The 25,237-nt window shown below is 43.3% G+C and overlaps 1 protein-coding gene across 1 annotated transcript in view; it reads right to left on the bottom strand.

The window, feature by feature from the left end:
- The window catches only part of LOC115113229 (galactosylgalactosylxylosylprotein 3-beta-glucuronosyltransferase 2-like), a 37,402-nt gene extending 19,580 nt beyond the window's left edge, over positions 1-17,822 (bottom strand). Inside the window, exon 1 of the mRNA XM_029640631.2 lies at positions 16,744-17,822. Coding sequence (XP_029496491.1) covers positions 16,744-17,268 — 525 coding nt within the window. The 5' untranslated portion in view covers positions 17,269-17,822. The remainder of the gene's footprint in view (positions 1-16,743) is intronic.
- Between the last annotated feature and the right edge of the window lie 7,415 nt (positions 17,823-25,237).

Genomic DNA, 25,237 nt, shown 5'->3' on the forward strand with positions numbered 1-25,237 from the left:
GTGAATACTTTCAGAAGGCACTGTAATATGCTTGCTTGTGTGTGCATATGTACCCTTGTGTGTGTACGCTTGTGTGTGTGTGTACTATTTCATTCCTTATTCCAGCCCCACTACGGATCCCATTCTAGTGCAATTCTCTTTTCAGAACATCAAACCACCTGGAGGAAGTCACTTGTAAGGGGCAAATCATACAAGGCAATATTTGATTACATAGCGACAATGTCGCTGTGTGATTCTTCACACAAACGGTCAGGGCAGGGACTACATCTTTCGTGTCTCCTCTCTCACTCTCAGCACTCAACAGACTGTTGGTAAGGCTCTCTCTCTCTCTCTTCCTTCTTCTCCTCCTTTACCCCTGAGCGATGGACACATCTTTGAAGCCCTCTCTTCTAACGCTGTGGCCCTTGACCTTGCGCGACACTAACCTCCCCCCTTTCTGTTTCCGATACAACTTTTGTGGATGAATCATATAGATGACACTAGGGATCAGCAAAAGAAATGGGTGGACATTCATTTGGTTCTAATTCGGTTTTGTCCAGCTTCTGTGGCCCATTTGGATATGCATAATTCCTACCAATTAATTGAGACTAAGTGATGGTTCAGGTGTTTAAAATATCATCCTTAAAAATGCAAAAATGCAATTTTTGAATTACAAATGTACTTCTTGCCCTACCCACAAGGCACTCCTATAAGTCTGACATGATTGGATAATTGTGAGCAATATAGTGGAAATTCCACCCAGCCTTTCAGTAGGAAACATCTATCATAGTGTTGCTTCTCTCGGATACTTTCAGATCTACAGGAGTGCCTACGGGGGTAGCAGTCATATGTTAATCTGAGAGCATAGCATTGCGACGAGAGCAGCGGGAAGAAAGAACTGTGGTTTCATTTATCCAATCACATACAGATCAGTGATGACTTCAAAGGAAGGGAGGAAAGAAGGATGAATGATCAATTGGACCAGCGCCTCAATGCGAAAAGCATAGGGAGACCTGGGAAATGTGAAGAGCGACTAAATTCTCCAGCCTCTGCAGCCAAAGACCCAGACTGTCAAAACCAACATCAACCTCTAACACCTGAGTTCGTCAATACCCTTCGGACAGAATCCATCTGCAGAGAATTCTAGCTATAAAAGTGGAAAAGTGAATATTCAAAAAAGATTGTTCTTGTGAGCCATAACATCCACTGGCTCTTTGATAGCGATTTGGGACATGGAGGAAACCAGAACCCATTCAATTGGAGTGAGACACTGTGGCTGAGTTCCTGGTCTCTATCTGAAAGGGAAGTACTGTCCAGAGGCATCATCTGACTGAGTGGTAGAGACTAGAGCCAGGGGAATGGGGGGAATACAGAAGCTTACCATTTGACATGCAGCCATGTCATCTATCTAATAGCCTTTGTTTACGCCATATTATTAACAGAGGTAATATATGAAGTGTATGCATATACAATTGGACTTTAAATGATGCAGTATAAATCCATTATAAATGTGTTTCTCCCCCAGAGAAGAAGCTGTCATTTCATTGTGTGCTCAAATGCTCTTTCGGATTTTAATCAAGCCTTCTCCATGTGTCATTAATATGCATAGCGGGAGCAATGAGAGAGCGAGAGGGAGAAAAAAAAGAATGAATCAAATTAGAGGAGAGAAAATTAAGAGGTTATGAAATTGTGATGCAATGATGCATGATGTGTTTGTGTGGGGGATTGTTTCTGTCTCTATCCTTTCAAACCAGCTGGGGGTGGATTGGGTTCAGGGTTGAAGGGTAGACAATGCCAGCATTTAGACAGACTCACACTGCTCCTGAGGGAATAGACAAGGACAGGGACGGGGGGGGGGGGGTAGTAGGACATGACAGGGATGTGAGAAAAGGAGGACAGAGAAGAGGGGGAGAGTATGGAAAAGGCAAGAAGGAAGGAAATGGGAGAGGACGGGATGGAGGAATACATCTAATCACATGTTATTTGTCACATGCTTCGTAAACAACAGGTGTAGACGAACAGTGACATGCTTACTTACGGGCCTTTCCCAACAATGCAGAGAGACAAATGGAAAAATAATAGAAAAAAAGAATAACACGAGGACTAAATACACAATGATTAATGATAACATAGCTATATACAATATACATATGTTCATGTGGGTAAAGTGACTAGGTAACAGGATGGATAACACAGGTTAGATAATGACCCTTTTTTCACACTGCAAATAGTCTGGGTAGCTATTTGGTTAACTATTTAGCAGTCTTATGGCTTGTGGGTAGAAGCTGTTCAGGATCCTGTTGGTTCCAGACTTGGTCAAATCGAATCAAATTGCATTGGTCACATACACATGGTTAGCAGATGTTATTGCGAGTGTAGCGAAATGTTTGTGCTTCTAGTTCCGACAGTGCAGCAATATCGAACGTGTAATCTAACAATTCCACAACAACTACCTAATACACACACATCTAAGTAAAGGAATGGAATAAGAATATATACATATAAGTATATGGATGAGCAATGACAGAGCTGCATAGACAAGATGCAATAGATGGTATAAAATACATATATACATATGAGATGAGGGATGCAAGATATGTAAACATTATTGAAGTGGCATTATTAAAGTGACTAGTGATTCATTTTTTCAAGTGGCCAATGATTTCAAGTCTGTATGTAGGCAGCAGCCTCTCTGTGTTAGTGAAGGCTGTTTAACAGTCTGTTGGCCTTGAGATAGAAGCTGTTTTTCAGTCTCTCGGTCCCAGCTTTCATGCACCTGTACTGACTTCGCCTTCTGGATGGTAGCGGGGTGAATAGGAGGTGGCTTGCATGGTTGTTGTCCTTGATTATCTTTTTGGCCTTCCTGTGACATCGGTTGCTGTAGGTGTCCTGAGGGCAGGTAGTTTGCCCCCGGTAATGTGTTGTGCAGACCACATCACATTTTAGTACCGCACCAGCCTCTGGAGAGCCTTATGGTTGTGGGCAGTGCAGTTTCCATACCAGGCTATGAAACAGCCCAACAGGATGTTCTCAATTGTGCATCTGTAAATGTTTGTGAGGGTTTTAGGTGACAAGCAAATATTATGTTGGGCCTTCTTCACCACACCGTCTGTGTGGGTGGACCATTTCAATATGTCCGTGATGTGTACGCCGTGATGTGTTCCTCTTGTCCAGTTGGGAGAGGACAGTGTGGAGTACAATAAAGATTGAATCATCTGTGGATCTGTTCAGGCGGAATGCAAATTTGAGTGTGTCCAGAGTGTCTGGGATGATGGTGTTGATGTGAGCAATGACCAGCAGTTTAAAGCTTTTCATGGCTACAGATGTGAGTGCTACATTTTATACATTTAGCAGCACTCTTATATAGAGTGATTAATAAGATAGCTAGGAGGGACAACCATACATCAAAGGCATTGAACGTACATTTTTCTTCAATAACCTAGCAACCAGTAGAGTCCGAGCTATAACAGTTTGGGGTGGGAGGGTGGCGGTCAAGTGCAAGTGCTGGTTAAGTGCTTTTTTTGGGGGGGGGAGGGGGGGGGGTCAAGGTGAGGAGGATTATTTAAGATACTGTTTGAAGAGGGAGGGTTTCAAATGTTTTCGGAAGATGGGCAAGGACTTTACTGTACTAGCGTCAAGGGAAGCTGGTTCCACCACTGGGGTATCAGGACAGAGAAGAGCTTGGCCTGGGCTGAGCAGGAGCTGCCCATTCCAGGGGTGGGAAGGCCAAGAGACCAGAGTTGGCAGAACGGAGTGCTCGGGTTGGGGTGAAAGGTTTGAGCATAGCCTGAAGGTAGGGTGGGGCAGTTCCTCTTGCTGTTCCGTAGATACGTACCATGTTGTAGTGGATGCGAGCTTCGACTGGAAGCCAGCGGAGTGTGCGGAAGAGTGGGGTGATGAGAGAACATGGAAGGTTAAAAACCAGGTGGGCTGCTGGTTTCTGGCTAAGTTGCATGGAATTGATGGAACAAGCGGGGAGCCCAGCCAACAGCGAGTTGCAGTAGTCCAGACAGGAGATGACAAGTGCCTGGATTAGGACCTGCACCGCTTCCTGTGTGAGGTAGGTTCGTACTCTACCAATGTTGTAGAGTATGAACCTGCAGGAGCTGCTTTGATGTTTGCAGAGAACGACAGGGTGTTGTCCAGGGTCACGCCAAGGTTCTTTGCACTCTGGGCGGGTGACACTATGGAGTTGTCAACCGTGATGGAGAGGTCATTGAGCTGGCAGGCCTTCCCCTGGAGGAAGTTCTGCGTTCATCAACCATCTCACCTCCACCTTTCTCACCCCTCTATCGTCTTCACTACAACACCCTTCTCTTTCTCCCTTCTCCCCTCCATCCACTCAGCCACGGACAATTTCTCTCTGTGAGATTCTCTCCTTTCTGCTTTAGCTCCCAGAGAGAAGAAAACTATCCAGTATGTAATTATGATAATTGCTCACATCGGTTTGATGGAATTGGATTTTGCTCTTCTGTTCTGTCTTGCAGTTCCTTTGTGCCCTCTCTATGGGCCTACTGTACACTCCGAAACTAAGGCCCTTGATTTAATTTGTCCTGACGATGTGTCAGTGTATTTCAAGTCCAATTCTTGTCACGCATGTATGCCTATCTTCACACCAATCAATAGTCTTCTCATTTCAGCAAGTCGTTTATACCCATGTTGAGGCGGGAGAGATCAAATTGTGTCCTCTTCTTTTCAGCCATCGGTAAGCCAAATGGCCTGCCATTTCCTTCAAGCCTTTAAGTGAACAGGTTTATTTGACAAGCTGTCTGGTTGCAGTAGTTTTCAAGTCAGACCAATACATATTTCTGACTGACACACTTTGTTTAACTAAACACTTGGGAGACATTCAGTATTGACTACAATGCTGCAGTTCTAGCGCTACAGCTAGCTCACGACTCCCTACAGCCCGAGGGCAAAATGAAAACTCACCGAAAGTAGCCGTCTGGCCTGGCTGTGAGTGGGGAGAGGAGAGAGGTAGGCTAGGCTATGATGTGGATGACTCTGTTTGCTGACACCCCATTTCGAGGCAGCAAAGCTGGCGGAATGTCTCGCACACATAATGATTTGCACCGAGCCGTGACTTGTTAATGCTTGAGAACAGAGAAAACATCCAATAATCTGTCTTTATGCAAATTGTTTCTGGATGGTTTCCTCTTCGACTCAGACATAATACATAAGAGAGAAATAACAGAATCTCTTTCAGGTGTTGTTTCATCGCGTCTAGCATGATCAAATACCTCTTCTAAAATCAGTAAGCCTATAGTGACATCACTCACTCACTTAGTATTAATTGAATGGTGTTGGTATTGTGAGAGAATTGAATAGGATGATATTAAGTATGCATTTATAGGCTATTCATAATGTTTTTTGCTCATTGACTACAAATTCAGTTCTAATGTGGTCTATCTCTGTATTATTTATTTTGGACACAAAACTGCTATATGAAAAACAAATCTTATGTTTGACAGCGGAACCATCTGTGCAATGCTTAAATCAACTGCATAACAGGTTTGACAGGTTATTACCACTATATGTCAGGTTATTAACACTATATGACAGGTCATTACCAAACTACGACAGATTATTACCATGGAGAGGAGTTCTGTAATGTCCTGGTTGAGGTGGGGCGAGCAGGCTGACTATCAGCCAATCAAATAACTGATATTTACACAGGCCTATTGTTGGAGCTGCGGCTAGACATTGCGATTAGGCACAGATTAAGGATCTTTATCTTCCCAAATCGTAACTTAAGACAAACTTTCCCAAACTTGTTGGGGCCGGGGACCTCTTTTTTTGATAGCACTTTCATTAGGGACCCCTTCAAAATCATAACACAGCTCCGACTTTTAGAGTGCGATTAAAAATAGCATACAAGGTGTTTTACTATGACTGCTGCAGGACATGACCGGACAAGATGGTGCCAACAGAGAGGGCCACCTCACTTCTAGTCCTTGGGAACCTTTGCAGTATTTTGTTTTTTTTATGTATTATTTATTACATTATTGGCCCAGAAAATCTTAACTTCTTGGATATAGGGGGCGCTCTTTTAATTTATGGATAAAAAAACGTTCCCGTTTTAAACAAGATATTTTGTCATGAAAAGATGCTCGACAATGCATATAATTGACAGCTTTGGAAAGAAAACACTCTGACGTTTCCAAAACTGCAAAGATATTGTCTGTGAGTGCCACAGAACTAATGCTACAGGCGAAACCAAGATTAAATTTCATACAGGAAGAGCCCCAGATTTTGAATGCGCTGTGTTCCAATGTCTCCTTATATGGCTGTGTATGGGTCACGAATGAGCTTAGACTTTCTGTCGTTTCCTCAAGGTGTCGACAGCATTGTGACGTATTTGTAGGCAAATCATTAGAAGATTGACCTTAAGAGACTACATCTACCAGGTGGCCGCTTGGTGTCCTCCGTTGCAATTATTGCGTAATCTCCAGCTGCGTGTATTTTTTGTTTGCTTCGAGGAGAAACACAGCTGCCACGAATGATTTATCATCGAATAGATATGTGAAAAACACTTTGAGGATTGATTCTAAACAACGTTTGCCATGTTTCTGTCGATATTATGGAGTTAATTTGGTAAAAAGTTTGGCGTTGTAGAGACTTCATTTTCAGATTTTTTTCTTAGCCAAACGTGATGAACAAAACGGAGCGATTTCTCCTACACAAGCAATCTTTTTGGAAAAACTGAAAATTTGCTATCTAACTCAGAGTCTCCTCATTGAAAACATCCGAAGTTCTTCAAAGGTAAATTATTTTATTTGAATGCTTTTCATGTTTTTGTGAAAATGTTGCCTGCTGAATGCTAGGCTTAATGCTATGCTAGCTATCAATACTCTTACACAAATGCTTGTGTAGCTATGGTTGAAAAGCATATTTTGAAAATCTGAGATGACAGTGTTGTTAACAAAAGGCTAAGCTTGTGAGTGAATATATTTCTTTAATTTCATTTGCGATTTTCATGAATAGTTAACATTGCGTTATGGTAATGAGCTTGAGGCTATAATTACGCTCCCGGATACTGGATTGCTCGACGCTAGAGGTTAAGTGTTATTACATACAGCCGGGAAGAACTACTGGATGTCAGAGCGACATCAACTAAACAGCATTGCGACCAGGAATACAACTTTTCCGAAGCAAATCCTTTGTCCGAAACACCCAGGGCAACTGAACTGATTCCAGAGGCTGACCCAAAACAACGTCCGGCCTTCTGGTCAGACTTCGGAAGCGCGCACCCCACCCACCACTTCTGAGTATATTACTCGCTAATGTCCAGTCTCTAGATGACAAGGTAGATGAAATTAGGGCAAGGGTTGCTTTCCAGAGAGACATCAGGGATTGTAACATACTCTGTTTCATGGAAACATGGGTCTCTCGTGATATGCTGTCGGAGTCGGTAGAGCTACTGGGATTCTTTGTGCGTTGCGCCGACAGAAATAAACATATCTCTGGGAAGAAGAAGGGTGAGGGTGTATGTTTCATGATTAACCACTCATGGTGTAATTGTCACAACATACAGGAACTCAAGTCCTTTTGTTCACCTGACCAAGAATTCCTTACAATCAATTGCCGACCGTATTATCTCCCAAAATAATTCTCATTGGTTATTGTCACCGCCGCGTATATCCCCCTCAAACCGATACCACAACGGCCCTCAAGGAACTTCACTGGACTTTATGCAAACTGGAAACCATATATCCTGAGGCAGCATTTACCGTAGCTGGGGATTTTAACAAAGCAAATTTTAGAACAAGACCAACTAAATTCTATCAGCATATTGATTGATTGCAGTACTCGTGCTGGCAAAACTCTGGATCACTGCTACTCTAACTTCTGCGATGCATACAAGGCACTCCCCTGCCCTCCCTTCGCCATATCTGACCACCACTCCAATTTGCTCCTCCCTTCCTATAGGCAGAAACTCAAACAGAATGTACCTGTGACAAGGACTATTCAAAGCTGGTCTGACCAATCGGAATCAACGCTTCAAAATTGTTTTGATCACGTGGACTGGGACATGTTCCGGATAGACTCAGATAATAATGCTGATTTATTTGTTGATTCGGTGAGTGAGTTTTTTAGGAAGTGCCTAGGAGATGTTGTACCTATTGTAACTATTAAAAACTACCCTAACCAGAAACCGTGGAGAGATGGCAGCATTTGCACAAAACTGAAAGTGCGAACCACCGCATTTAACCATGGAAAGTTGACTGGGAATATGGCTAAATACAAACAGTGTAGTTATTCCCTCCGCAAGGTAATCTAACAAGCGAAATGTCAGTATAGAGGCAAAGTGGAGTCGCAATTTAACGGCTCAGGCATGGGACATATATGGCAGGGACTACAGACAATCATGGACTACCGAAAGAAAACCAGCCACGTCACGGACACCGACGTCATGCATCCAAACAAACTAAATGCCTTCTTTTCCCACTTTGAGGATAATATAGTGCCACCGACATGGCCCTCGACCAAGGACTCTGGGCTCTCCTTCTCCATGGCTAATGTGAGTAAGACATTTAAGCGTGTTAACTCTCGCAAGGCTGCCAGCCCAGACGGCATCCCTAGCCGCATCCTCAGAGCATGCGCAGACCAGCTGGCGTGTGTGTTTACGGACATATTCAATCGCTACCTATCCCAGTCTGCTGTCAACACATGCGTCAAGATGGCCACTATTGTTCCTGTATCCAAGAAGGCAAAAGTAACTGAACTAAATGACTCACCTCGGTCATTATATAGTGCTTTGAGAGACTAATCAAAGATCATATCACCTCCACCTTGCCTGTCACCCTAGACCCACTTCAGTTTGCATATGCCCCAATAGGTCCACAGACGATGCAATCGCCATCACACAGCACACATCCCTATCCCACCTGGACAAGTGGAATACCTACAGTTGAAGTAGGAAGTTTACATACACCTTAGTCAAATGCATTTAAACTCAGTTTATCTCAATTCCTGACATTCAATTCTAGTAAAAATTCCCTGTATTAGGTCAGTTAGGATCACCACTTTATTTTAAGAATGTGAAATGTGAGAATAATAGTGGAGAGAATCATTTATTTCAGATTTGATTTCTTTCATCACATTCCTAGTGGGTCAGAAGGTTATATACACTTACTTCGTATTTGGTAGCATTGCCTTTATATTGTTTAACTTGAGTCAAAAATTTTGGATAACTTTCCACAAGCTACCCACAATAAGTTGGGTGAATTTTGGCCCATTACTCCTGACAGAGCTGGTGTAACTGAGTCAGGTTTGTAGGCCTCCTTGCTCGCACACGCTTTTCAGTTCTGCCCACAAATGTTCTATAAGATTGAGGTAAGAGCTTTCTGATGGCCACTCCAATACCTTGATTTTGATGTCCTTAAGCCATTTTGCCACAACTTTGGAAGTATGCTTGGGGTCATTGTCCATTTGGAAGACCCATTTGCGACCAAGCTTTAACTTCCTGACTGATGTCTTGAGATGTTTCTTCCATATATCCACATAATTTCCCTTCCTCATGAAGCAATCTATTTTGTGAAATGCACCAGTCCCTCCTGCAGCAAAGCACCCCCAAAACATGATGCTGCCACCCCCGTGCTTCACGGTTGGGATAGTGTTCTTCAGCTTTCAAGCCTCCCCCTTTTTCCTCCAAACATAATGATGATCATTTTGGCCAAACAGTTTTATATTTGTTTCATCAGACCAGAGGAGATTTCTCCAAAAAGTACAATCTTTGTCCCCATGTGCAGTTGCAATCCGTAGTCTGGCTTTTTTATGGTGGTTTTGGAGCAGAGGCTTCTTCCTTGCTGAGCAGCCTTTCAGGCTGTGTCGATATAGGACTTGTTTAACTGTAGATATAGATACTTTTGTAACTGTTTCCTCCAACATCTTCACAAGGTCCTTTCCTGTTGTTCTGGGATTGATTTGCACTTTTCGCAGCAAAGTACGTTCATCTCTAGGAAACCGAACGTGTCTCCTTCCTGAGTGGTATGATGGCTGCGTGGTCCCATAATGTTTATACTTGCGTATTATTTTTTTGTACAGATGAAGGTGGTATGTTCAGCCATTTGGAAATTGCTCTCAAGTATGAATCAGACTTGTGGAGGTCTACAATTTTTTTCTGAGGTCTGGCTGATTTGTTTTGATTTTCCCATGATGTCAAGCAAAGCGGTACTAAGTTTGAAGGTAGGCCTTGAAATACATCCACAGGTACACCTACGATTGACTCAAATAATGTCAAGTAGCCTATCAGAAGCTTCTAAAGCCATGACATTTTCTGGAATTTCCAAGCTGTTTAAAGGCGCAGTCAACTTTGTGTATGTACATTTCTAACACATTTGAATTGTAAGTGAAATAATCTGTCTGTAAACAACTGTTGGAAAATTAGATGTCCTAACTGAATCGCCAAATCTATAGTTTGTTAACATGAAAATTGTGGAGTGGTTGAAAAACGAGTTTTAATGACTCCAACCTAAGTGTATGTAAACTTCCAACTTCAACTGTAAGAACACCATAGTACCCTCCGAGCTCATCATTAAGCTTGAGGCCCTGGGTCTCAATCCCGCCCTGTGCAATTGGGTCCTGGACTTCCTGACGGGCCACCCACAGGTGGTGAAGGTAGGAAACAACATCTCCACTTCGCTGATCCTCAAAACTGGGTCCCCACAAGGGTGTGTGCTCAGCCCCCTCTTGTACTCCCTGTTCACCTATGACTGTGTGGCCATGCACGCCTCCAACGCAATCAATGTCACGCCTTGGTCTTAGTATTTTGTGTTTTCTTTAATTATTTGTTCAGGCCAGGGTGTGACATGGGGTTATTGTATTGTCGTATTGGGGTTTTTGTAGGCATTGGGATTGTGGTTGATTAGGGGTGTGTCTAGTATAGGCTTGGCTGCCTGAGGCGGTTCTCAATCAGAGTCAGGTGATTCTTGTTGTCTCTGATGGGGAACCGTATTTAGGTAGCCTGGGTTTCACTTTGTATTTCGTGGGTGATTGTTCCTGTCTCTGTGTAGTGTTCACCAGATCGGCTGTATTAGGTTTCACGTTCCGTTTGTTGTTTTTGTATTTATTAAGTTATTTTCATGTATCGCGATCCTTCATTAAAGATCATGAGTAACCACCACGCTGCATTTCGGTCCTCTCTTTCAACAAACGAAGAACGCCGTTACAATCATCAAGTTTGCAGATGGCACAACAGTAGTAGTCTTGATTACCAAAACAAACTAGACAGATAATAGGGAGGAGGTGATGGCATTCGGAATGTGCTGTTAGGAAAGCAACCTCTCACTTAACGTCACGAAAATAAAATAGGTTATCGTGGACTTAATGAAACAGCCGAGGGGGCATGGATGGAACAGCAGTGGAGAAGGTGGAAAGTTTTAAGTTACTCTGCGTACACATCACGGACAAACTGAAATGTTCCACCCACACAGACAGTGTGGCGAGGAAGGTGCAACAGCGCTCAGGAGGCTGAAAAAATTTGACTTGTCACCTACAGTGAGGGAAAAAAGTATTTGATCCCCTGCTGATTTTGTATGTTTGCCCACTGACAAAGAAATTATCAGTCTATAATTTTAATGGTACAGTGCCTTGCGAAAGTATTTGGCCCCCTTGAACTTTGCGACCTTTTGCCACATTTCAGGCTTCAAACATAAAGATATAAAACTGTATTTTTTTGTGAAGAATCAACAACAAGTGGGACACAATCATGAAGTGGAATGACATTTATTGGATATTTCAAACTTTTTTAACAAATCAAAAACTGAAAAATTGGGCGTGCAAAATTATTCAGCCCCCTTAAGTTAATACTTTGTAGCGCCACCTTTTGCTGCGATTACAGCTGTAAGTCGCTTGGGGTATGTCTCTATCAGTTTTGCACATCGAGAGACTGACATTTTTTCCATTCCTCCTTGCAAAACAGCTCGAGCTCAGTGAGGTTGGATGGAGAGCATTTGTGAACAGCAGTTTTCAGTTCTTTCCACAGATTCTCGATTGGATTCAGGTCTGGACATTGACTTGGCCATTCTAACACCTGGATATGTTTATTTTTGAACCATTCCATTGTAGATTTTGCTTTATGTTTTGGATCATTGTCTTGTTGGAAGACAAATCTCCGTCCCAGTCTCAGGTCTTTTGTCGACTCCATCAGGATTTCTTCCAGAATGGTCCTGTATTTGGCTCCATCCATCTTCCCATCAATTTGAACCATCTTCCCTGTCCCTGCTGAAGAAAAGCAGGCCCAAACCATGATGCTGCCACCACCATGTTTGACAGTGGGGATGGTGTGTTCAGCGTGATGAGCTGTGTTGCTTTTACGCCAAACATAACGTTTTGCATTGTTGCTAAAAAGTTCAATTTTGGTTTCATCTGACCAGAGCACCTTCTTCCACATGTTTGGTGTGTCTCCCAGGTGGCTTGTGGCAAACTTTAAACAACACTTTTTATGGATATCTTTAAGAAATGGCTTTCTTCTTGCCACTCTTCCATAAAGGCCAGATTTGTGCAATATACGACTGATTGTTGTCCTATGGACAGAGTCTCCCACCTCAGCTGTAGATCTCTGCAGTTCATCCAGAGTGATCATGGGCCTCTTGGCTGCATCTCTGTTCAGTCTTCTCCTTGTATGAGCTGAAAGTTTAGAGGGACGGCCAGGTCTTGGTAGATTTGCAGTGGTCTGATACTCCTTCCATTTCAATATTATCGCTTGCACAGTGCTCCTTGGGATGTTTAAAGCTTGGGAAATCTTTTTGTATCCAAATCCGGCTTTAAACTTCTTCACAACAGTATCTCGGACCTGCCGGGTGTGTTCTTTGTTCTTCATGATGCTCTCTGCGCTTTTAACGGACCTCTGAGACTATCACAGTGCAGGTGCATTTATACGGAGACTTGATTACACACAGGTGGATTGTATTTATCATCATTAGTCATTTAGGTCAACATTGGATCATTCAGAGATCCTCACTGAACTTCTGGAGAGAGTTTGCTGCACTGAAAGTAAAGGGGCTGAATAATTTTGCACGCCCAATTTTTCCGTTTTTGATTTGTTAAAAAAGTTTGAAATATCCAATAAATGTCGTTCCACTTCATGATTGTGTCCCACTTGTTGTTGATTCTTCACAGAAAAAAAACAGTTTTATATCTTTATGTTTGAAGCCTGAAATGTGGCAAAAGGTTGCAAAGTTCAAGGGGGCCGAATACTTTCGCAAGGCACTGTAGGTTTATTTGAACAGTGAGAGACAGAATAACAACAATGAGGGAAATGAGGGAAATAAGTATTTGACCCCTTTGCAAAATATAACTTAGTACTTGGTGGCAAAACTCTTGTTGGCAATCACAGAGGTCTTCTGTTTCTTGTAGTTGGCCACCCAGGTTTGCACACATCTCAGGAGGGATTTTGTCCCACTCCTCTTTGCAGATCTTCTCCAAGTCATTAAGGTTTCGAGGCTGATGTTTGGCAACTCGAACCTTCAGCTCCCTCCACAGAGTTTCTATGGGATTAAGGTCTGGAGACTAGCTAGGCCACTCCAGGACCTTAATGTGCTTCTTTTGAGACACTCCTTTTTTGCCTTGGCCGTGTGTTTTGGGTCATTGTCATGCTGGAATACCCATCCACGACCCATTTTCAATGCCCTGGCTGAGGGAAGGAGGTTCTCACCCAAGATTTGACGGTACATGGCCCCGTCCATCGTCCCATTGATGCGGTGAAGTTGTCCTGTCTCCTTAGCAGAAAAACACCCCCAAAGCATAAAGTTTCCACCTCCATATTTGATGGTGGGGATGGTGGTCTTGGGGTCATAGGCAGCATTCCTCCTCCTCCAAACATGGCGAGTTGAGTTGATGCCAAAGAGCTCCATTTTGGTCTCATCTGACCACAACACATTCACCCAGTTGTCCTCTGAATCATTCAGATGTTCATTGGCAAACTTCAGATGGGCATGTATATGTGTTTTCTTGAGCAGCGGGACTTTGCGGGCGCTGCAGGATTTCAGACCTTCACAGCGTATTGTGTTACCAATTGTTTTCTTGGTGACTATGGTCCCAGCTGCCTTGAGATCATTGACAAGATCCTCCCATATAGTTCTGGGCTGATTCCTCACCGTTCTCATGATCATTGCAACTCCAACGAGGTGAGATCTTACATGGAGCCCCAGGCCGAGGGAGATTGACAGTTCTTTTGTGTTTCTTCCATTTGCGAATAATCGCATCAACTGTTGTCACCTTCTCACCAAGCTGCTTGGCAATGGTTTTACAGCCCATTCCAGCCTTGTGTAGGTCTACAATCTTGTCCCTGACATCCTTGGAGAGCTCTTTGGTCTCGGCCATGGTGGAGAGTTTAGAATCTGATTGATTGATTGCTCTGTGGACAGGTGTCTTTTAAGTCGCTCTGGACAAGAGCGTCTGCTAAATGACTTAAATGTAATGTAAATGTAACAAACTGAGAATAGCAGCACTCCTTTTAAGAGTGTGCTCCTAATCTCAGGTCATTGCTTGTATAAAAGACACCTAGGAGCCAGAAATCTTTCTGATTGAGAGGGGGTCAAATACTTATTTCCCTCATTAAAATGGAAATCAATTGATAACATTTCTGACGTGCGTTTTCTTGATTTTGTTGTTGTTATTCTGTCTCTCACTGTTCAAATAAACCTACCATTAAAATTATAGACTGATCATGTCTTTGTCAGTGGGCAAACTTACAAAATCAGCAGGGGATCAAATACTTTTTCCACTCACTGTAAATCCCTCACAAACTTTTACAGATGCACAATTGAGAGCATCCTGTCTGGCTACACCACTCCTTGGTATGGCACCTGCACCGCCCATAACCTCATGACTCTCCAGAGGGTGGTGTGGTCTGCACAACACATCAACGGGGCAATCTACTTGCCCTCCAGGACACCTACAACACCTGATGTCACAGGAAGATCAAAAAGATCATCAAAGACAACAACCATCGTGCCACTACCTGTTCACCCCGCTACCATCCAGAAGGTGAGGTCAGGACAGGTGCATCAAAGCTGGGACAGAGAGACTGAAAAATAGCTTCTATCTCAAGGACATCAGACTGTTAAACAGCCATCACTAACACAGAGAGGCTGCTGCCTACATACAGACATGAAATCATTAGCCACTTTAATAAATGGATCACTAGTCACTTTAATAATGCCACTTGAATAATGTTTACATGTCCTGCATTACTCATCTCATATGCATATATTGTATTTCATACCATCTATTGCATCTTGCCTATGCCGCTTAGTCATTGCTCATCCATATACTTATATGTATATATTCTTATTCCATTCCTTTACTTAGATTTCTTTGTATTAGGTAGTTGTTGTGGAATTGTTAGATTTCTTGTTAGATATTGCTGCACTGTCGGAACTAAAAGCATGAACATTTCGCTACACTCGCAATAACATCTGCTAACCAGGTGTATATGACCCCAAAAAGTACAGTGCATTTGTCACACCCTGATCTGTTTCACCTGTCTTATGCTTGTCTCCACCCCCCTCCAGGCTTCGGCCTTTTTCCCCATTATCCCCTGTGCATTTATACCTGTGTTTTCTGTTTTTCTTGTTGCCAGTTCTTCTTGTCTCGTCAAGGCTATCAGTGTTTTTTCCCGTACTCCTGTTTTTCCCTCTTGTCCCTGTTTTCTAGTTTTCCCGGTTTTGACCATTCTTCCTGCCCTGACCCTGAGCCTGCCTGCCGTTCTGTACCTTGTTATACTACCTTAGATTACTGACCATTCTTCCTGCCCTGACCCTGAGCCTGCCTGCCGTTCTGTACCTTTTGGACTCCAGCTGGAATACTGACCTGTGCCTGCCCCCTGTTTTTGTAATAAACATTTGTTACTTCGAACTGTCAGCATCTGATTCTTATCCTGAGGTCTGATAGCATTTAGGTTAAAAACCTAAGGCCACCCTCTTGACAGTGAAGAGAAAACATTTATGTTTTAAAGTACATTTCCTGCAATTGTACACATTATGTCATGGGGCGTAGAGAAAATGTTGCAGTTTTAAAGCAAGTTTGCTGTAATACTACACATTTTCATGGTGCGGAGAGAAGATTTAGCAATTTTCTAATTCATTTCATGCAACAACAAAACAATGTTAATCAGTGGGGTGTAGAGAAAAATATGCAGTTTTAGAGTAAATTTCCTGAAATTCTACACATTTTGCCATCGGGCGGAGAGAAGATTTTGCAACGTATAACTAATTTCATGCATTTCTATAATCTTTTCCGTGGGGTGGAGAGAAAAATGTGCAGTTTTACAGCTAATTTCCTACAATTCTAAAATGTTTTGCCATAGGGTGGACACAATGTTTGCAGTTTTTAATGTGATATCTATGATCAATGGCGCCACCCCCCCAGTCGGTTATTCGACCATAAAAAAAAACGAAAAACTGCTGATGCACAACCACGTTTTTAAATCAATGAGAGATGAACCCCTGCTGTCGATTAGGTTATTTGAAGAGAAAATGATTTAGAAGATCACAGAGCCAACTTGCTCAAAACAAGTTTTAGGCAAATTAACTCTGGGTTGAGTTATGTGCAGGTTTTTGTTCTATCCAGAATCAGTGTCTGGACACAGTGGCCCTCAAGGACCAGAGATGACCCTTGAATATATCCCAGGCTTATTTCAATACTTTGCCTGATAGCACAGATAGGCTATCTGAAAACTCTTGTACTAGAAAACTTTGTTGTTTGTGTGAATGACATCACATGCCATGTAGCCTATCTGTCATTAATGTGCTTTATTACCTCTTCAAACAGTTCCAGACTGTATGTGTTGTCATCATCTGCGAAGAATACTACCCCCACATCCTTCCGAGAGCGATGTGACCGTAGCCACGATAGAGCCGTGTTCCTCTGCTCAGTAGCACGAGGCATCCCGGTCCGTTTGAACCGGCGGGGCGTAAAGATGTTCAAGTGTGTGTATGGCATCCCGGAGTGGGAGAGAAAGCGCGCCACCAGCTCTGTGCGCACGCTCGAGTCCTCCACTACGATCCAGTGGAAGCGAGGAACCTGGCAGAAGGTGTTAGCGAGCCGGGTAAGTTCAGCTTTCTGGACTGGCCGGTTGTAGGTCGGAGTGATGGCGTAGATTACTGGGAGAGCGGAGCGATTGGCACGAGGAAGTCTGGTTCTGTCATGCCGCTGTGCGCCCCCGGCGCGGCCCAGGACTGGACTTCGCACGGGTGTCCTCTTGGTGTCAATATCGATCATGATGATGACGATGAGGACCCAGGGCAGGAGAATGAAGAAGCGGCTGTAGAAGAGCGATTTCATTTTGCCGAAGTTAGGTGATAAACGAGCGGTGCACTCACTCTATCTCACTCACTCCATCACATCCAAGCATCCCACCACGATCATGCAACAACAATTTGCACTCTCCAAAGCTATTTTAAGAGACCACGTAAAACCCATTTTTAGAAATTAAAAGACTTTGTTTATCTCCAATAAACAAATAAATATCAAAATTCATCCCGTTTAGGGTTATGAAAACATAGTCACGTCCGCGTCCCGTAGGGACTGTTTGCTGATGAGTCTCTTCCCAGATGAACGTGGAGAAGTGCCTCACATCCCTCGAACGAGAGCGACGAAACGAACCCCTCAAAAAACAACATTTAATCCCAAACGCAGTCTTCACATGCCTTCAACCCACAACCTTTTCGATAAACCAGAAATAGCTTTTCGCAGATATCCACCGGCCGCTACTCCCGTAGTGTCTGGGAGAAAGGGACATCATTCCCGGGATGAATGCTGCTTAACTCGGTGTCTGATGGGCAGTGCGGGAGCGTCAGTGCAGAGAGAGGAGAGACACCCATGAGAGGGGACGGGAAAGATTGGAATGGACAGGGAGAGAAAGAGAGGAGGAGGGGAGAGAGAAAGGGAGACTTTGTTATGCTGCTAGAGAAGCACGTCAGTGTCCGCTGAGGATGGAGATAAACTCACCCTACAGACAGACAGAGAGAGAGAGAGATAGAAAGAGAAAGAGAGAAGCACCATCTTTTGATAAAATGTTTGCTTTCGTTCTAAATGATAATCGGAACTTTGATTTGCACTGCAAGTTGTCCACACCAGACCAATTGAGCTGGCAGAATTCAATGAATAGAAATAAAGACATCTCTCTGGAAGCTAGGGAAATCAATAGCCTACAGCATGACATTCATTTAGACTCGGTCTCGTTGCCACCCACTATCGTAAATAATCTTGAAATAAACACTAATTACTTATGTGAACAAGTGTGTATTATATTAGTTGCAGGAAATAGGCTTTCAGTTTGATGCTGGTCATCCTTACATGGTTTTGGACACCTGTCACCAGCTATTTTGATATTCAGGAGATTTTTCCCATATCTGGTACCCTATTTGTTCAGATGCAATTAATTGCTTGTGCTTGGAAAATATTGAAAACAAAGATGGTTATTTCTTCTCCTATCGTGATAAGGAACACTGATATGGATCCTAATCTCGTATATAGCCTAACAGTCTAAATTGGACTGTAGCTTCTGTTATGCCAGACTCTGGTATTTTATTAATAGAGCAGAAAAATAGAGCCTGATTTGCAATTCATTATTGTCAATTGGTTTAAAAGATTACATCTATACCAGTACATAAATATTGAGTGCATTTTTCAATGTCAGCATGTGAAATCTCTTCTTTGAGTTATGACCAGTCAATTACTCATTCCCCACATCTAGCCCCACCCTCCTCTCCCCCGCATAGGCTCTGTGCCATCAGCATGTACCTGTCATTCAACTGTCAGACTGCCTTGTCCGTGCCCCAGTTCCATCAGATACTCCATTCTTATTGGGTATTGACATGTGACAGTGCTCTCTGCTATTGGGAATTACATGACGAGGGGTTCTATGAGAAATGGATGCCTCACTATCAGTTCTGATGGTGGAAATCAGAGCTTTGTTCTGTTCTGTTGCTTCTTCGCCCAGGGGATTGGCTATTATCTGACATCATGTCAAATGTCACAGGAGTTGGTCTGAGTTAGAGAGACAAGGGAGCATGAAACAGAGTGATGTGTTTGCTAGAGGCAACAATTAAGTGTATAGCCTATCTGTCTGGAGAGGCCTCAGTAATAGACAACACGCACGCACACACACAAAAGAAGGTAGCATCACACTGGCAGGAGAACAATAGTGCACAGATAAAGAGTGTGTGTTTGTGTGAGAGAGAGAGAGAGAGAGAGAGAGAGAGAGAGAGAGAGAGACAGACAGACAGACAGACAGACAGACAGACAGACAGACAGACAGACAGACAGACAGACAGACAGACAGACAGACAGACAGACAGACAGACAGACAGACAGACAGAGAGACAGACAGAGAGAGAGAGAGAGAGAGAGAGAGAGAGACAGACAGACAGACAGACAGACAGACAGACAGACAGACAGACAGACAGACAGACAGACAGACAGACAGACAGACAGAGATAACCCTGGGTCCAATCTACTCTTTGTCATCCTGGTAATACAGCATAGAGAGTGAAAGAGAAAGAAAGACAGGGAGAGAAAACGATGGCGGGGGAAGGAGGTGGATGTTTACTGATGGAGAGGAATATTCAGTTAGCTCCCAGACCAACTGAAGACTCCTACCATCCAAAGACAACAAACAAGTCTTCCATCGTATATGCATAAATCACTATGGAACACGAGAATTTAGAGTACAATTCAATTTAGAGACAATTCAGATCCTCTCATCAAATGGAAAGTCTACAAGGCATTTGTCAATGCCATTAGCATAGAAACGACTTTCCGTCCTCCCTATTGTGTAAATTGGAGACAAGCTAATACATTTCCCTCCAGCATAACTCAATTGGCAAAGGTTGTTAGTTGTTTGATGGGGAAGAGGATGGAGATGCTATTGAATTTACTCCCAGCCCCAAAATCGATCCCGGGCAAATGTATTTATTGGAATTTCGCAATTAATTATTTGTTTTACACCCAATTTCATCCTCCTAAGAGGTGATGGAGGTTTCTGTTTATGTACTTCATCCCTCCATATACTGTAATGTAAAGTGGTGTGCTGTATAGAGGCAATTCTAGGTCTCATCCATTGGCTTGATACCAGCATCTACATCCCAAATGGAATGTACCAATAAAGGTAAAACTAGAGAGGAGTAAGGGAGTCTGTGTTGTCAGCATGTCGACCACAGCTATCCACACGATTTTCCCTAGAGCTTATTCCCCTTCCCCTTGTCAGCAACAAGACACGTGCACGCATGCACACACACACACACTCACTCACTCACTCACGCACGCACGCACGCACGCACGCACGCACGCACGCACGCACGCACGCACGCACGCACGCACGCACACACACACACACACACACACACACACACACACACACACACACACACACACACACACACACACACACACACGGTGTCAATTAAGACTCATAATCCCATTAAATTACCCATCTACCACTATAAAGGAATTGATTCCTAGGATGCTCATTGGTAGAATGTCTATCAAGCACCTTTTAAAATGTACTTATCTAAGCATTTACACCCACCCACACTACGTAATGGATGAAATTCAAGCCTACCTGTTATTCAATAGAATCTGACACAGTCCTATATCACTTACAGGCTTTGTCAGTTTGAAAAACACATTTACTAACAGCGTCACATAATGACTTTGACTGCAGTACCAGAGTGAGTGTGTTGTTTGTGAGGAAATGAAAACACTTACAGCATAGCGACCAAACAAGCTGGTGTTAGGCTAACCTTGAGTCTCTGGCAATATCTTTCCTGATTTACATAACAGAAGAGAGCTTCTCTCTGAACGCAGTCTGCTGTAAAGTAGTTTTTCTGCTTTGCATTGTGAGAGAGAGCGAGAGAGACAGATCGTGAGAGAGAAGAGACAGATAGAGAGAGAGCAATCAGAGCAGTCAGAGCATGCTGATGCTATCTCTGGCTCCAAACTTTTATGTTAGAGAGAGGCTGAGAAAGTGTGTGTGTGGTTTAAGAATTCTAATGACATCCAACAGAGGTGCCATACGGAACTTCATTCCTCTGTATAAGTAATGAAGGACTGTGATTGAGACGGGCAATTCAATAGACTGCCTTGTCCTGTGAAGGACCCACTGATGTGTGTGAAATGAATGCATCAAGAAGGCAGAACTCAGGGCTTTAGTCTGATGTGGTTGGTGACCGCTCCACATGCTGTAACAGTGTAATCCGTTATTGTGACACTTAGTCGGTAACCATGCAGACGAGTGACAGGGTGAGCGATTGGAAGCCTCACCCACTTCTACACAACACAGACGACAGGGAGATACATCCTGTGTCTGGAGTGACATCAAAATGTGTCCCCCCTATAGAGCACATAATGGAACTTGGGAGCCTATAGAGATCAAACTGCCTGGATGGCTGAGGGATGGGACTCCATTTGGCTTAATTTCTATGCAGCAGGTGTGTCTTGTGTCTGCTATACTTTCCTATCCCATCCTTTTCTCCACCCCTCCCAACTGCTTCCCGCACTCTATCCGTGGTGCTGATGAACAGCTCCTCCTCCTCCAACGGGAGGAAAGCTGCACCCCCCAATCACTCACACACACACACACACACACATACACACAAGGACACATACACACCCTCTCAGTAGAGTGGTTCCTTGAAGCTAGCCGAGGTAATTAACATGTTGTTAATGCTAATGTCTACACCTACAGGCTCCTCTCACCTCAATCCAGAAGCACATGTGTAACAGCTCCCATCACCACACACATGCATGCATTGACACATACACAGGTGCATACACACACACACACACACACACACACACACACACACACACACACACACACAGCAAGTGTGGTCCATTCCCCATCAATCTATTTGAAATTAGTCTGCTGTGTAATATCAGCTAGGTTAAGTGTGCTCCAAGCTGAGATAATGATACTGAGAAAAATAGTCAGCTCAGTATCTATGGTCTCTCTACATTATGTGACTATGTGTGTTTTTGCAGATATTGTATTATGAGAAAGTATATTTTCTTCACCCTGTTTTTGGTTTCATTTGACTAATGGCATGTCATCCTTTTAATTCCCACCAATCCTCCCCTGGCTTCCATGGCCACTCTGATAAGGGCTCATCTGTAAGCGCTGCCACACTCTACGTTGTCTCTATCTCTCTTTCTCTCTGTCGATTCAATTTCAATTTAAGGGGCTTTATTGGTATGGTAAACATATGTTTACATTGTCAAAGCAAGTGAAAGAGATAATAAACAAAAGTAAAATAAACAATAAAAAATTAACACCAGTTAAGGCTAGGCAGAATACTGCCCCCTTTGGATGAATTGCGTGCCCATAGTAAACTGAAAAAGAATCTGTCCAAAATTGCTAATATATGCATATAATAATTATTATTGGATAGAAAACACTCTAAAGCTTCTAAAACCGTCTGAATTATGTCTGTAAGTATAGTAGAACTCACAGGGCAGGCAATCTCCCAAACGATTTTTGGAGTACTGAAAGTTGGGACAACTTTGACGTCATCGCCCCCACCCTTCCCAACCAGCTATGGATCTGGAGACACTTTCTATGTCTTCCACTAGATGTCCTCATTCAGTACAGCATTTAATTGTGCAAATCCCGCGAGGTTTGACCCTTTGCGAGGCGAAAGAGTGGATGTCGCGAGAAAATACATGGGGGCAAGAGCGCGCATTTGGAACAGATATTCCTTTGTTCCAGCTTGCCTCAGAAGAAGCACGATTGTCCAGTAGAATTGAGAATTGTTTTGTACGTTTAAAACATCCTACAGCTTGATTCTGCACTTGGTTTGACCAGTTTAGTCGACATATAATATGTAATTTTGAAGTTTTGATGCGCAACTTTTCGGGACCAGAAGTAATTTTGGGTGCATTTCAGCTAAAACTGCTAGCAGACGCTACTATAAGGGACACACGAAGTGAAACAAAACGATATATTGGGTAAGTATGACTCCTTCCACTACATTCTGATCGAAGACCATCAAAGGTAAGGGAATATTTATGTTGTAATTTTGTATTTCTGTTGACTCCAACATAGCAGAGAAATATTGCTTACGTCTGAGCGCCGTCTCAGGTTATTGTATAGTCAACTAAGTCTGTAACGTTAAAATTAAATGTAACACAGCTGTTGCATTAAGAAGCAGTGTATCTTTCTAATTATATGTAGAACATGTATATTTAGTCAAAGTTTATGATGTTTATTTCTGTTATCTGGCGGAGGTATCTATAATTTCTCCGGACATTTTGTGCATTTTCTGAACATGGTGTCAATGTAAACGGAGATTTATGGATATAAATGGTATATTATTGAAAAAAACATAAATGTACTGTGTAAGATATCCTATTACTGTCATCTGATGAAGATTTTCAAAAGGTTAGTGAATTATTTTTCTTTTAATCCTGCGTTTGTGATTGCATCTTTTGTTCGACAAAATGGCTGTATATCGTCTGTGTCTTTGTGGTGGTTTGATATAAATATGTGCCATGTTTTCGCCGTAAAACATTTTAGAAATCTGACACGCTGGGTAGATGAACAAGGTGTTTATCTTTCATTTGAGCTATTGGACTTGTTAATGTGTGGAGGTTAAATATTTCTAAGAATATTTTTGCATTCTGTGCGCCACTGTTTCAGTTGAGCGGGGGGTGGTACCCCTTGGGGAACCTGTACCGTTAACACGTTTTAACAGTGAGCAATACACTCACAAAATAATAAAGACATTTCAAATGTCATATTATGTCTTTATACAGTGTTGTAATGATGTGCCACTAGATAAAGTACAACAGGTAAACTAAATAAACATAAATATAGGTTGTATTTACAATGTTCTTCACTGGTTTCTCTCTCTCTCTCTCTCTCTCTCTCTCTGTCTCTCTGTCTCAAACATTATTATATCCACCCTTCTACCAAGGAAATGTCTCCCCTGGCAAATGATCCAAAATGTCAACCAAAAAAATCCCCATGGACTGCTCGTCACTAACAAATGTCAGCACCTCTCACCAGCACATCCTGACATGTGAGCACTTGTACGACCATGTACACCTGGACCATGAGGGAGTCTTTGCCAAGAACCTGAAGGATGCCACATTAGACATCTCCGGCTCCTACCAACATGTCAGAGCCCAGCAGTGCTAGACCCAGACCAGCTCAGCCCGGCAGTGCCAGAACCAACCAGGCTCAGCCCAGCGGTGCTAGACCCAGATCAGTTCAGCACAGAGGTGCCAGAACCAACCCAGCTCAGCCAAGTGGTACCAGGACCAACCCATCTCAGCCCAGCGGTGCTGGAACCAGCCCGGCTCAACCTAGCGGTGCTGGTCACAGCTCAGCTCAGCCCAACAGAACCATTCACAGCACTGGACTGTACTCTAGGGGTAGGGCAAATAGTGGCCAACAGGAGGGTACCCCGGCCCAGACCATACCTCAGCTTCACTGCCAGCCCACATATGCAGAGTTAGCCTCTGGTAAGAGACATATAGACCCTTCAGCCAACGGAGAGACAACCATACCCGGCCCGCATCAGCACAGCTCAATCAGACCCGGCCCATCACAGCACAGCTCAACCAGACTTGGCCCACCTCAGCACCGCTCTACCAGACCCGGCCAGCGTCAGCATAGCTCAACCAGACCTGGTCCATTACAGCACATCTCTACCAGAACAGGCCTGCCTCAGCACAGCTCTACCAGACCCGGCCCATCACAGAACAGCTTTACCGTTTGGACCTCCACTCTGGACATTCGATCTAATCCCAGAGGCCGACCCAAAACAATGTCGTTGCAATAGGAGAGTCTGACCTCCTGGTCAGACTTAGCAGGCGAGCACACCACCCACCGCTTCCGAGCATATTAGACGCCAATGTTCGGTCTCTTGACAACAAGGTGGACGAAATTAGGGTATGAGTTTTGTTCGTCCTCTCGTGTACTTTTGTATTTTTTCGTCTTTTTTGTATATTTTTCTATTTTATTTTCAATCTCTTCTCTATTTTAGTTCAATTATACCTTCCGGTAACCTGCCTCACCCAATGTGATAGGGAACCGCTATTATTATAATTTTTTTTGACCTTATAGCAAGAACCACCTAGCCATCAGAAGCTACCCAGCTAATTAGCTACAAGCTATTTAGTCATTGTTAGCCACTGCTAGCGGCCTTTACCTACTGCACAGGTACCAGCCCTTTTTGAATTTTTTATTTAAATTGTATTTTTTTAGCCTGGATAATACTTGCCAGCCTACCAGTAACGGACTGTCTCT

The sequence above is a fragment of the Oncorhynchus nerka genome, linkage group LG28 (assembly GCF_034236695.1).
Source record: "Oncorhynchus nerka isolate Pitt River linkage group LG28, Oner_Uvic_2.0, whole genome shotgun sequence".
NCBI classification, from domain to species: Eukaryota; Metazoa; Chordata; class Actinopteri; order Salmoniformes; family Salmonidae; genus Oncorhynchus; species Oncorhynchus nerka.